Source organism: Muntiacus reevesi, chromosome 4 (genome assembly GCF_963930625.1).
Source record: "Muntiacus reevesi chromosome 4, mMunRee1.1, whole genome shotgun sequence".
Lineage (NCBI taxonomy): Eukaryota > Metazoa > Chordata > Mammalia > Artiodactyla > Cervidae > Muntiacus > Muntiacus reevesi.
Window position 1 is genome coordinate 100,994,952 of NC_089252.1, and position 12,097 is coordinate 101,007,048.

General features: G+C 47.8%; 1 protein-coding gene across 2 annotated transcripts in view; it reads left to right on the plus strand.

Moving 5' to 3' along the window:
• FAM107A (family with sequence similarity 107 member A) overlaps positions 1-12,097 on the plus strand; it is an 88,080-nt gene that overhangs the window by 53,507 nt on the left and 22,476 nt on the right. Inside the window, exon 1 of one of the 2 annotated variants that reach the window (XM_065933401.1) lies at positions 176-387. The exons of the other annotated variant lie outside the window; for it this stretch is intronic. Coding sequence (XP_065789473.1) covers positions 309-387 — 79 coding nt within the window. The 5' untranslated portion in view covers positions 176-308. Of the gene's footprint in view, positions 1-175; positions 388-12,097 lie in introns of those variants that run through there. 2 annotated transcript variants of the gene reach the window in all.

Consider the following 12,097-nt stretch of genomic DNA (forward strand, 5'->3'; position numbering starts at 1 on the left):
AGGTAGGAGACCAGACTGGAAATCAGGACGCGGGGTTCTCGCCTTGGCCCCGGAACGGTGAAGCCAGGAGTCCTCACGCCAGAGGCTTACGCGTGCCCAGCCTGGGCAGAGATACCGGCCTGGCCCCCCGCCTCCGGTCCCTCCCCCGCGGGCGCCTCAGGGCCTGGCGCTCCCGCCCTGTAACCTGATCTGCGGCGGGGTTTGGGTCTCCGGCGAGTCACGGCTGTGAAGGTGCTCCGACAGAGGACTGCGCTCCGCGCTGCGCTCCCAGCCTGCGGCCCCAGCTCCGCAATCCAGCGCGCGGGTGCATGGCGCAGAGGCTGGGAGAGCGGGGCCGCGGGCCCGCGGAGGCCACCGGGCTCTACCGGGCGGTGCTGCTCCGGTCCGGTAAGTGGCGGCGAGTCTCCCCGGCCCGCCGCCCCCGGGGCAGCGCGAGCAGGGCCCCGCGGGCGCGCTGCGCCCAGCCTCTGGCCGCCGGGCGCCTTGCTCCTCCACTGCTGCGCTTTCCGTCTGGCCTCCCCTCTTTCATTCTTTTTAATTACTTGTTGCTTTTCTTTCATTCCTTCTTTCCTCCCTACACTCATTCTTTTGGGGATCTACTCTCAGATATATTGCTTTATTCTTTTATATGATCGTGTGGTGTGCACGCACACACACACACATATACACACTCACTGTTAGACAACTGCAAAAGTTTCTGCACTCGCCCAAGTGCAGGAAGGCATTGGTAGGCATGGGAGAACGGATGTGGGTAGGACTGGTAGACCAAAGAAGCACAGCCAGCTGCCAAGGGCTTCCACTGTTGTGTGAGGGGAAAGTCGGGGGTGGCGGGGTCGGCGAGGGGCGAGGACGTAGTTCCAGGAAGGCGAGGAACCGGTTTTCTAGATGTACACATTTAAAGGAGAAAAGGACTTGGAAAGAAACACATGATGATTGTTTCTGAGGATTCAAGTTTGAGTAAGTGTTTTTTTTCTATTTGTCTTTTTGCTCATTTGGCAGTAAACACATACTGCTTTTCTACTCAGGATAGTTTTTTGGGTTTTTTTTTTTTTTTTTTTTTTTACTTTAGGAAAATAAAACAAATTAATATAGGGTCAGTGTGAAAATAATTTGGAAAATACAAGGATGTGGAAAGAAGAAAACGAACTCTGGCAGTGAAGTCTAGGGTGTTTCATTCCTAACTCAGCGCTTGGAGACAGGCATTCAGAGGAGGTGAAAATCGGTCCCCTGCCGGCTCCCTGCCAGCCAGGCGAGAAGAAAATGTGCAGGGACTCGGGAGACAGCTACGCTCTGCCTTGGGCAAGGAGCCCACCCCACTCGGTAGTCCTGGGCGCCCAGCCCTGCAGCTGAAAGCGCGGCGAGCAGAACGGTGCACGGTGGGTGCGCGTCCGCAGCAGCGGCGCTGGCCGCCCGCCCTCACGGAGTCTCCTCCCGGACTGAGCGTTTCTTACTTCGATCGGCCCGCCCCGGGAGAGATCTCGCCGCGGAGTTACTGCTTGGGAACTTTGAAACAACGGTTCTCTGAGTTCAGAAGCACGGTCTGGCCAAGGTCTGCGGCGCCTTCCGGAAGGTGGCGGGGCGGCAGGGGGGGGGGAGCGCAGGGGTGGGTACCTTAAGTGTGGCTCAACCAGAGCAGGCAGAGAGCTATCTCTGAAATTGGAAGCAGCTGATTGCAAACCTCAGCTCCAGGGATTTCCCTGCAAGACATCTATTCTTAAGGGCCTCTATCCAGTTCCTGCCTGCTCACTAAGGTGAGGAGAGGGTAGCTCTAATCTGAAGATCCTGTGTTTTCTAACGTGGAACCACAGGTGTGAGCCTCACTCAAACAGGAACATTTTTCTTCTGGCCACGCATCCAGAGTGGCAGACATGGGCAGACATGCCAGAGTTGTTCTGGGGGCCACACACTGCCCAGCAACTCACAGGTGCAAGTCAGGAAGGGAACAGAGGCTGGTTCCGGGGCCTCACAGAGGGTGCACTTGCGCTGTTAGGCGTTGTGCCACTGACTCAGTCTTCACAGCTAACTGTTATCCCCATTTAACAGATGAGGAGACTGAGGCTCTAGGAGCTTAAGCAGCATGCCCATGGTCCTGCTAGGGGAACTTTTCAACACATTCAAACTTTGGTGCCTCTATGCCAAGTCTGCACATCTCAGAACAGTCGTCATGGTGAATGACTGTCGTATGTGTGTCTGCTCAGGCATGTCTCAGCGACCCCCCAGACCATAGCCCGCCAGGTTTCTCTGTCCATGGGATTTCTCAGGCAAGAGTCCTGGAGTGGGTTGCCATTTCCGTTCCAGGGGACCTTCCTGACCCAGAGGGCTGAACCCCCATCTCTTGCGTCTCTTACACTGGCAGTCAGATCGTTTACCACTAGCGCCACCTGGGAAGCCCTAAGTGATTGCTGGTCGCGAGCAACTGCCACTCTCTGCCAAATGCTGTAGCTCTGCCGTCAACTTCGTTTATTCTTTCAGCCAGTGTGTGCTTACCACTGGTATACACTAGGCCCTGGGAAAGGCACAGGCACGTGCTGATACAGAGAAGTCCCTCCTCTCAGGCAGGTAAGTGGTATTAAGCTCTGTTTTAAACATGAGGAAACTGAGGCTCAGAAGGTAACATGACTTGTCCAGGGTCACACAGCCAGTCAAGGGTGGGAGCTGAGATTCAAACCCAGGGCCATGTGCCTCCGGGGCCACTGCTCTGGCTGTCTCCCACAAGGAAGAGCAAGACGGAAGAGCTGGGCGTGAGGAGCCAAGTGGGCCATTGAGTGAAACAGGCAATAGCCCCCCTGTTAGAAGCCCCCCCGAGGACCGGTATGAAAGGATCAAACCCAAGATGCCCACCGTTTTCATTTACACCAGCCTCAAGTAATAGAATACTTACAGAAAATGTCTCATTCCAAATTACTTGAAAATAATTTCTCAGTATTAGAGTAATAGAGGCTCATCACGGATATTCTGGAAAATGAAGAATGAAGAGGGGGAAGGCTCACCCACAGTCCCACTAACCATAAAGCAGCCACTGGTAATCAAGGGGCGGTCTCCTGGTCTTTGCTGTGTGAGATTTGTGTGTGGTGGGTGCTTCACATTGCTGAGCTTGTACAGACCCTAGTTTTCAATCCCATCTTTCTTCACTGGCATAAATATCTTCTATCTTCCTGTTTCTAAATGGGCTGGTGAGATAACAGCTGCCACTCTGGAAGCCTGACGCTACAGCAGGCACCGTCTGCAGTGGCTCCTGTCCCATGTCCCCCTCATCCCCCCAATGTCTGCCCCAGTTTGGAGATGAGGAAGCAGGAAGTTGAAGGTCACCGAACTGCCCAACAGTGGAGCCAGGATTGGTATCTGGGTCAACACCGGGCGGAGCCCATGTTCTTAACCACTGAGCGAGAAAGGGCCACCCCTGGGGAACAACTTCTGCTTGGCCACGCCTGGTGAGCTAGGCAGAGCTGGAGTAAGGGTCCACCTGAGGCTCTTCTCCCACCTGGAGCTCAGCCCAGGTTCCTGCGAGGCAGGGCAGCGTCTCTGCAGCATGGACGGAGGGACACCTCCCCAGATGCCTGTGGACGTCAGCTCTGCTGCTCTGCACCCAGGTGATGGTCGTCGTTTTCACTGCTGCCTGCCAAGCAAGGCTACCAGATAAAACAATTACATTAAAGTGGTTACATTTGAATGTCAGATGCACAATGAATAATACTTTAGTGCAAGTACGTCCCAAATATTGTATGGGTTTGCTAATCTGAAATTCAAATTTAACTGGACCTGCTGTGTGTTTTTTTTTTAAAGACATATATACATTCTTTTTTAAACAATTATTTTCCATTATGGTTTATCCCAGGAGATTGGATACAGTTCCCTGTGCTATACAGTAGGACCTCACTGTTCATCCATTCTATATGTAACAGGTTGCATCTGATGACCCCAAATTCCAGTTGATCACTCGCCCTCCAGTCTTCCCCCTTGGCAACTATAGGTCCGATCTCTATGTGAGTCTGTTTCTGTTTTGTAAATAGGTTCATTTGTGTCATATTTTAGATTCCACATACAAGTGATATCATGTGGTATTTGTCTTTCTCCTTCTGACTTACTTCACTTAGGATGATAATCTCTAGTTGCAACTGCGTTGCTGCAAACAGCACCATTTCATACTTTTTTATGGCTGAGTAGGATTCCATCGCATACATGTACCACATCTTCTTTATCCATTAATCTGTTGATGGGCATTTCGGTTGTTTCCATGTCTTGGCTATTGTGAAGACTGCTGCTATGAACACAGGGGTGTGTGTATCTTTTTGAATTATAGCTTTGTCTGGATATATGCCCAGGAGTGGGATTGCTGGATCACATGGTAATTCTATTTTTAGTTTTCTGAGGAATCTCCATACTGTTTTCCATAGTGGTTACATCAACTTATATTCCCACTCAGTGTAGGATTCTCTTTTCTCTACATCCTCTCCAGCATTTGTTATTTATAGACTTTTTAATGACAGCCGTTATGATCAGTGTGAGGTGATACCTCATGGTAGTTTGGATTTGCGTGTCTCTAATAATTAGTGATGCTGAGCATCTTTCATGTGCCTACTGGTCATCTGTATGCCTTCTTTGGAGAAATGTCTTAGCTTAGCAGTCCCCAACCTTTGTGGCATGAGGGACCGGTTTTGTGGAGGACAGTTTTTCCATGGGTAGGGGAGAAATTGTTCAGGCAGTAATGTGAGCTATAGGGAGGGGCAGATGAAGCTTCACTTGATCAGCCTGCTGCTCACCTCCTAATGTGCAACCCAGTTCCTACAGGTGCCAGTAGCAGTCCGAGGCCTGGGAATTGGAGACCCTGTTTTTGATCTTCTGCCCATTTTTCAGTTGGGTTGTTTATTATTGTTGAGTTGTATGAACTGTTTGCATATTTTGGAGATTAAGCCCTTGTCAGTTACATCATTTGCAAATATTTTCTCCCATTCTGTAGGCTGTTTGTTTTTTTTTAAATGGTTTCCTTTGCTTCTGAAAAGCTTTTAATTAGGTCTTTTTTTTTCTTCTTCTTAATTTCTATTGCTTTGGGAAACTGACCTAAGAAAACATTGGTACTACTGTCAGAGAATGTTTTTGCCTATGCTCTCTCCAAGGAGTTTTATGGTATCATGTCTTAGGTTTAAGTCTTTAAGCCATTTCGAGTTCATTTTTGTGCATGGTCTAAGGGTGTGTTCTCACTTCATTGACTTACACATGTTGGGATGCTGCATTTTTGTTGACTATAATACATTAGGCAACCCCACTGCCAGGCACCATGGAAGTTTGCTTGGCTTGATAAGCCATGGTCTGTCCTGGTTTCCCTTGACACAGACACACACACCCACATTCCCCTTTCTGGTATCTGAGTTTACTGCCCATATTTTGTCTGGCTGCAAGTGAGTTAAAATATGCTGGAGGTCTGGGGTCCCTCCGGGTCCTTCTGCAGCTAAGAGACCAGATTAAGCACGCCTAACTGCGACTGGGTTGAGAGCCAGCTTTCTGAAACAAGACCCTTGGTTCTTCCCCACTCCCTCCCGCTTTCCTGTTTTCATGCTTCAATCCCTTCACAGGGTAAATTCTTCCTGGTTCAAATTTGTTGTAAAGGCAACTCTCATTCTTTATAATCTCTCCAGGGATCCCATGACAAGTTTTTCTGCCAGTACAGCTTCTCCTGCCATGACTTTTCAGCAGTGCAGGCTGGGGGTCAGGGTGGTGGGGGTGGGTGGGGTGAGGTTGGATCCTAAGGCTGTTATGTGGGTGGCTTCTCAGCCACCTCACTGAGGCCTTGAAAGGGGGCCTTGGAGATTTAGACTGAATACAGAGCTGAGGAAGTTTGCAGTTGCCATGGAAACTTCTTGTCTGGTGTTTCTGGGCCCAGATAAGCTGTTCCAGGCATCTGTCTGCTTGGGGAGGTGGGGGTGGGGGGTCAAAAAAATCAAAGGAAAAGGGGTTTTTGGAGTTTTTAGTGCAAGCTGCAGCCCCAGCCCACTACAGATGTAGGAAAATTCCTCAGCTCCCACTCACGACTACCTCTCCTGGCCTGGACTAGTGAAAGTGTTCCTCAGTCGTATCCGACTCTTTGTGACCCCATGAACTGTTCCTCACCCTTCCCTGGTAGCTCAGGTAGGTCTTCACTACCCACCTTCTTTTTAGCTCGTCTATTTCCCAAGAAAACAGTTTCAGAGGGGCAGGAAGGGGAGTGTGGGAGAGGTGTGCTCAGCCTCTGGAATCCCCCTCCAGTCCTCCACGGGACTGAGCAAAAACTCCAATCCTCAGGCGCCTGTATTTCGGAGTCCTGCTGCATGGGGGGATGGGAAAGCCGCACAGACCGAGGCAGGAGGCAGCCTCTGGGCTTGAATCTGGCCGCTGCCTGGAGTACACTCTTAACAGGTTCGTTTCTCCAAAAGGCCTCTATTTTTCTGTATGTAAAATGTACATGACTGAGCCAGATGTGAATTTTAACTACGGTTGGAAAAGGTTGCTCTTTTCCCATATTTTTCATCTTGTTTTTTTCCTGATAACAAAGGCAAAATATGCTTTTATTTTTTTTAAGGCATAAACATTACAGAAATACTGGGACAAAAGAGAAAGGCCCATAATTTTATGCTGCAGAATAGTGGTTCTCAGACTCTTGAATATAAACAGACCCCCGAGGGAACTTGCTAAAATTCCAAATTCCTAGGCCCCTCCCTCTTAGGTTCTAATACAGAAATCCAGAAACTTGGCACGGTAGTTTGACTGTAACCCTCCTGCCCAGGGAAGGGGAGTAATGACATCTGAGACACGATGGTCTAGAACTGACCTCTGTTAACAGTTCAGGGTATATGCCTGCAGATTGGTTCTCCATGTATATACTATCTTGGAGGGGAAAAAAGATAGAGGAATCAAACTATGTATGATGTTGCCCTTTGATTTTCACCAAATATGCAGTAGACATCTTTCTTTAGGTTAATCAGTAGATATGGTATTGATGGCATCTCATTATAAGATGTAGCATAATGTCTTACTGATGACATATGGCTTGGGAAATGGTGGCTGTTGACGTCACACACAGTTTACACGCTCACGTGTGCACACACACAGCAAGACGGTGCTGTCCTAAGTCCAGGGATATGCACGTCTTAGGTGTCTGCAAGTCAGCAGTAGGGGCTGAGCACCTGGTCCGGGCTCAGGGATATTAAGAAGCATGAGGTGAGGCCCTGCTCCCCGCTGACAGTCTGGTGAGTGAGCCTGAGGGGTCTGTACCCAGGCTGCACTGGAAGAGCTTCAGTGGAAGAAGTACAGTGGGTCCCAGCTGCCTGGGAAAAGGGCACCCAAGCTGGGTGTTTCCTGCCTGACTGTCCTTGGCTCTCGATTGCTCTGGTGCTGCCATCAGAACCCTCTGATGAAGGGAACAGAGTGGGGGTGGACGGAGTGAGATGGGCTGGGGGTGTCTCTGCCCCGGGCGGTGAGCAGACACACTCAGCAGTCCTCCTGCCCCAGCATCCGTGTTACTCTTCACTTGTCAGAGGGCACTGGGATTGCTTCGGACAAGACACCGTGGGCCCTGGAAATGCCCCCAGTACTGGCTGTCTGCACTGCGGACCAGTGACAGTCAAGAGCGGGGGGGCAAGAACCTGGCTAAAGTCCTCCCCCGTCAGACTCCACCAAGTTAAGCCACTGCAGGATGGGGAGCTGGGAGGGGCACCACTCAAGAGGACGTTAGGAAATAATTTAGGAGGAAGAAATAAAAGGAATGCATCTTGTTTCCAGAAAATTGTTTAACAGGGGCAAATTTGGGACCCTGTAAGTTGAAGTGGCTCCGGAATGGCGGGTTTGGCGAAAGCTCCCAGGACAGCAGGCCTGCCTGCCCGCACTTCCTTCCATCTCGCTCAGCCTCCACCCCAGGGGCCTCCTTGCATCCTACCCCGGGGCCTCTGCACTAGCTGTCCTCACTTTGGGATGCTTTCCTCCCCGCCACTCCAGCCTCCCGAAACTGTCCCCTCCCCACTCTCCACCCTCCCTGAGGTCCCGAGCCTTCCCCTCCGTCTTGCCTAGTCTTGCGTTCATCAGAATGTTCACCGCAGCTCGACATTTTCTTGTTTGTCTCTTTTTTTTGCCTGAACCCCACCTTGAAAGCAAGTTACCCAAGCACAAGGATATGGTCTCATTTACACTGTAGCTCCAGCACTGGGCAGTGGAAGGAACATAGTAGGTGCTCAATAAGTGTTGGTTACCTGAGTGACACAGGCCGGAGAGGATCAAAGCGCATTTTTTTTAAGTTTATTTATAATATTGTGTTAGCTTTGTTGTACAGCAGAAACTACCCCAATATTGTAAAGCAACGACACTCCAATTAAAAAACAAATAATATTATGCTAGTTTCAGGCGTCCAGTAGTGACTCAGTTATATATATATATGACTGCATATACATACACACACATATAAATCTATTCTTTTGCAGATCGTTTTCCATTATTATTACAAGATATTGAATATAGTTCCCGTATTATATAGCGAAACTTTGCTGCTTATTCATTTTATATATAGGAGTGTGTATCTGTTAATCCCGCACTCCGAATGTGTCCCTCCCCACCACCTCCTTTGGTAACCGTAATTTTCTTCTCGGTGTCTGTGAGTCGGTAAGTCCATTTGTGTTATTTTTTTAGATTCCACATTTAAGTGATACAATATAATACTTGCCTTTCTCTGACTTACTTCCGTTAGTATGATAATCTCTAGGACCATCTATGTTGCTGCAGATGACAGTATTTTAAATTATTGGAGTATAGTTGACTTACAATGTTGTGTTAATTTCAGGTGTATAGCGAAGTAAATCACTTGCACATAAACATATGTCCACCTTTTTTTTCAGATTCTTTTCCCATATAGGCCATTACAAAGTACTGACTAGAGTCCCCTGTGCTTTACAGAAGGCTTCATTAGTTATCCATTTTATATATACTAGTGTGTACATTTCCATCCTAGTCTTTCCATTTATCCCTCCCTCATCCTCTATTGTTTTATACATTTGTGACTTGACTTCTGTTTTGTAAGTAAGTTCGTTTGCACCCAGTTTTTTTTGTTCCACCCCCATATAAGTGATATCATATGCTTGCCTTTCTGTGTCTGACTAGCCTCACTCAGTATGACAATCTCTAGGGCCATCCGTGCTGCAAATGGCATTACTTTCTTTTTTATGACTGAGCACTGCTCCACTGTATGTATGTGCCACAGCTTCTTTATCCATTCCTTTGTCAATGGACCTGTATTTTCTTTTCGTTGCCATGGTAAACAGTCTCATCATCGCAATTTCTCTTTCTGATCTTTCATTGCTAGCCTCTGACGATGGACGTTTAGGGTCTCTTCCACGTCGTGGGTATTGTAAATAGCGCTGCAGCAAACACGGGAGTGCACGTGTCTTTTTTAAAAATGATCAGAATTTAGTCTATGGAAGTTACGGAGGACAGAAGTTGGAAATCATTTGTGTCCTAGAAATAAATGAGTTTTCATAAATATTCATGGGATTCTCATCAGATAAAAAGGTACAGTGTATTTATAATTGAATTCACTGCATTGTTGATGTTATTCCTGACTGAAGAGAACTTCCGGTTTGTCTAGCTATTAGTGAAAACCAAAATATTAAAATTTTTGCTTAAGTGTAACTCCCCTACAGTTAAGGGCACAAATCTTACATGGTCAGCCTGATGTATTTTTAAAAATGGAATTCACCTGAACAGTCACCTATCTGATGAATACTATGCAATCAGTATCCACTATCCTATCACTACGTGTTCTCTGTGTTGAAATGTATATAAACAGTATGTATTCTTTCGTGGCATCTGACTCTCAATATCCTTTTTTCCATGAGGCATCCATTGCTGGGGCAGTCTGAGCACAGGCTGGAAAAGAATTTCCAGACACAGAGTGCTGCAGAAGGGAGAGAATTTATTAAGAACAAAGAGCAGAGATAATGTGGACATGGCAAGCGCAGTGGGCTGACCTCCTGACAGACCAGGCAGAGTTGAGTTTTCCTGAACTAATAGCCAGTTTTTATAGGCTGAGTTTATAGGGTCAAGACAAAGAAAATTCCTGCTGGAAGGCTGGCATTAGGTGATTGGCTAAGGGGCTAATAGTGTGTTTACTGGAGTGGGCCTGTTTGCCAGTTTGAAGTCAGGAAGCTTGTGAGGGATGATCAGGGGCTTTTGGCAATGGTTACAAAGGGGCTCAGACAGCCTCGGAGGTGACCTTGGTTCTGGGCTCCCCTCCTGCGGCCTTGGGACAGGGACCCGCACCTTGGCCTGGGGCAGGACTCCACATTCTGTGTTTGTAACAGCGGTTTGCTCTCTCTCTATTGCTTTGTGGGGTTCCATTTGTGAAGGTACCACTCCTTACGCTGCTTCTGTGTGGGTTAAGGTTTTCTTTCCCTTTCGGAGGTCTTCTGCCAGCATTCAGTCATGTTCTCTGCCAATCACTCCACTTGTATCTCTGACGTATTTATGGAGATGGTGAGCTCCACAGCCTTCCTTCTGCCATCTGGGTTCTGCTTTTATTTATTTGGCATTGGGAGACTAAGAAGACCTTGCCACAATTAATGTCAGAGAACCTTTTGCTGATGTTCTTTTCTGAGTTTTTGGGGTAATTTATGGTGTTTTCTGTGTTTCAGTCTTTAAGCCATTTTGAGTCTGTCTTTGTGGATGGTGTGAGTCTGTCTTTGTGGACGGTTCTCCTCCAAACTCCCCTCCCATCCAGGCAGCCACATAACACGGAGCAGGTCCTAGTTGATTATCCATTTTAAACACAGCACTGTGTACATGTCCGTCCCAAACTCCCTAGCTATCCCTTCCCTCCATCCTCCCTGCCCTTCTCTCCAGCAACCAAAAGTTCGTACTCTTAAGCCTGTGAGCCTGTTTCTGTCTGTAAGTTCATTCATATAGTTTCTTTTTGGATTCCACACCTCGGGGATGTCATACAATATTTCTCCTTCTCTGGCTGACTCACTTCACTCAGTGTGACAATGTCTGAGTCCATCACGTTGCTGCAAATGGCAAGAAATCCAACGTATGTCAACCTTGTGTCCTGCTAGTGTGATGGACTCAGTTTATCAGTTCCGATACTTTTTGTGTGGAATCTGTAGGGTTGTCTATATCATGTCACCTGCATATGATGATTTTACCTCTTCCCTTCTGATTTGGATGCCTTGTATTTATTTTTCTTGCCTGATTGTCATGACTAGGATTTCCAATACCGTGTTGAATAGAAGTGGTGAGAGTGGGCATCTTTGTCTTGTTCCAGATTTTAGTAGGAGGGCTTTCAGCTTTTCACTGTTGAGTGTTATGCTGGCTGTGGGTTTGTCATCAATGGCTTTTATCATTGAGATATGCTATATTCTCTGTACCCACTTGGGTGAGAATTTTCATCATGAATGGGTGTTGTTTCATCAAATGCTTTTTCTGCACCTACTGAAGTGATCATATGGTTTCTGTCCTTTGTTGACATGGGGTACCACACTGACCAGTTTGCATATGTTGACCCATCCTTGTGAACCTGGAATGGATCCAACTTGATCATGGTGTATGATCCTTTTATGAGTGGTTGGATTCAGTTTGCTAATATTTTACTGCAGCAGAATTGCATTTTTAATGCTGGATGTATGTGCTGGGTCTAATCACTTCCCAGCCCACCCAGACTCTTCATGAGAAAGTAGAGGTGGGAACAGGGCCAAGTTTAAGTGGAGGTCAGCTTCTCTCTAGGGGATTAAGGAATGACAACACAGGCTAGAAAACACGTCCACGTTTCAAGTGAGCCCTGATTGTGAAACTAGGAGAATGCCGCTGTTATCTGTAAACACCCACACTGGCCTTCGGTATCTACACATGCTCTTTATTTTCACACTCAAACACTGACTCCTTGAGACGAGATCTACAGAGCTCTGACTCCATGAGGCTCGGCGCGGCACGCGGGGTCCTCCTCTCTGTTCACACCGAGTCCAGCTCTCCCTGCAGGAAAAGTTCTCCTTGCTGAGGACTAACCACCTGCTTCCCCTCGTGTCTGCTCATCTGTGTTTCTCTCAACCACCGCTGTTTTCCACATTTGACAGCCACAGAAACCAAGGCT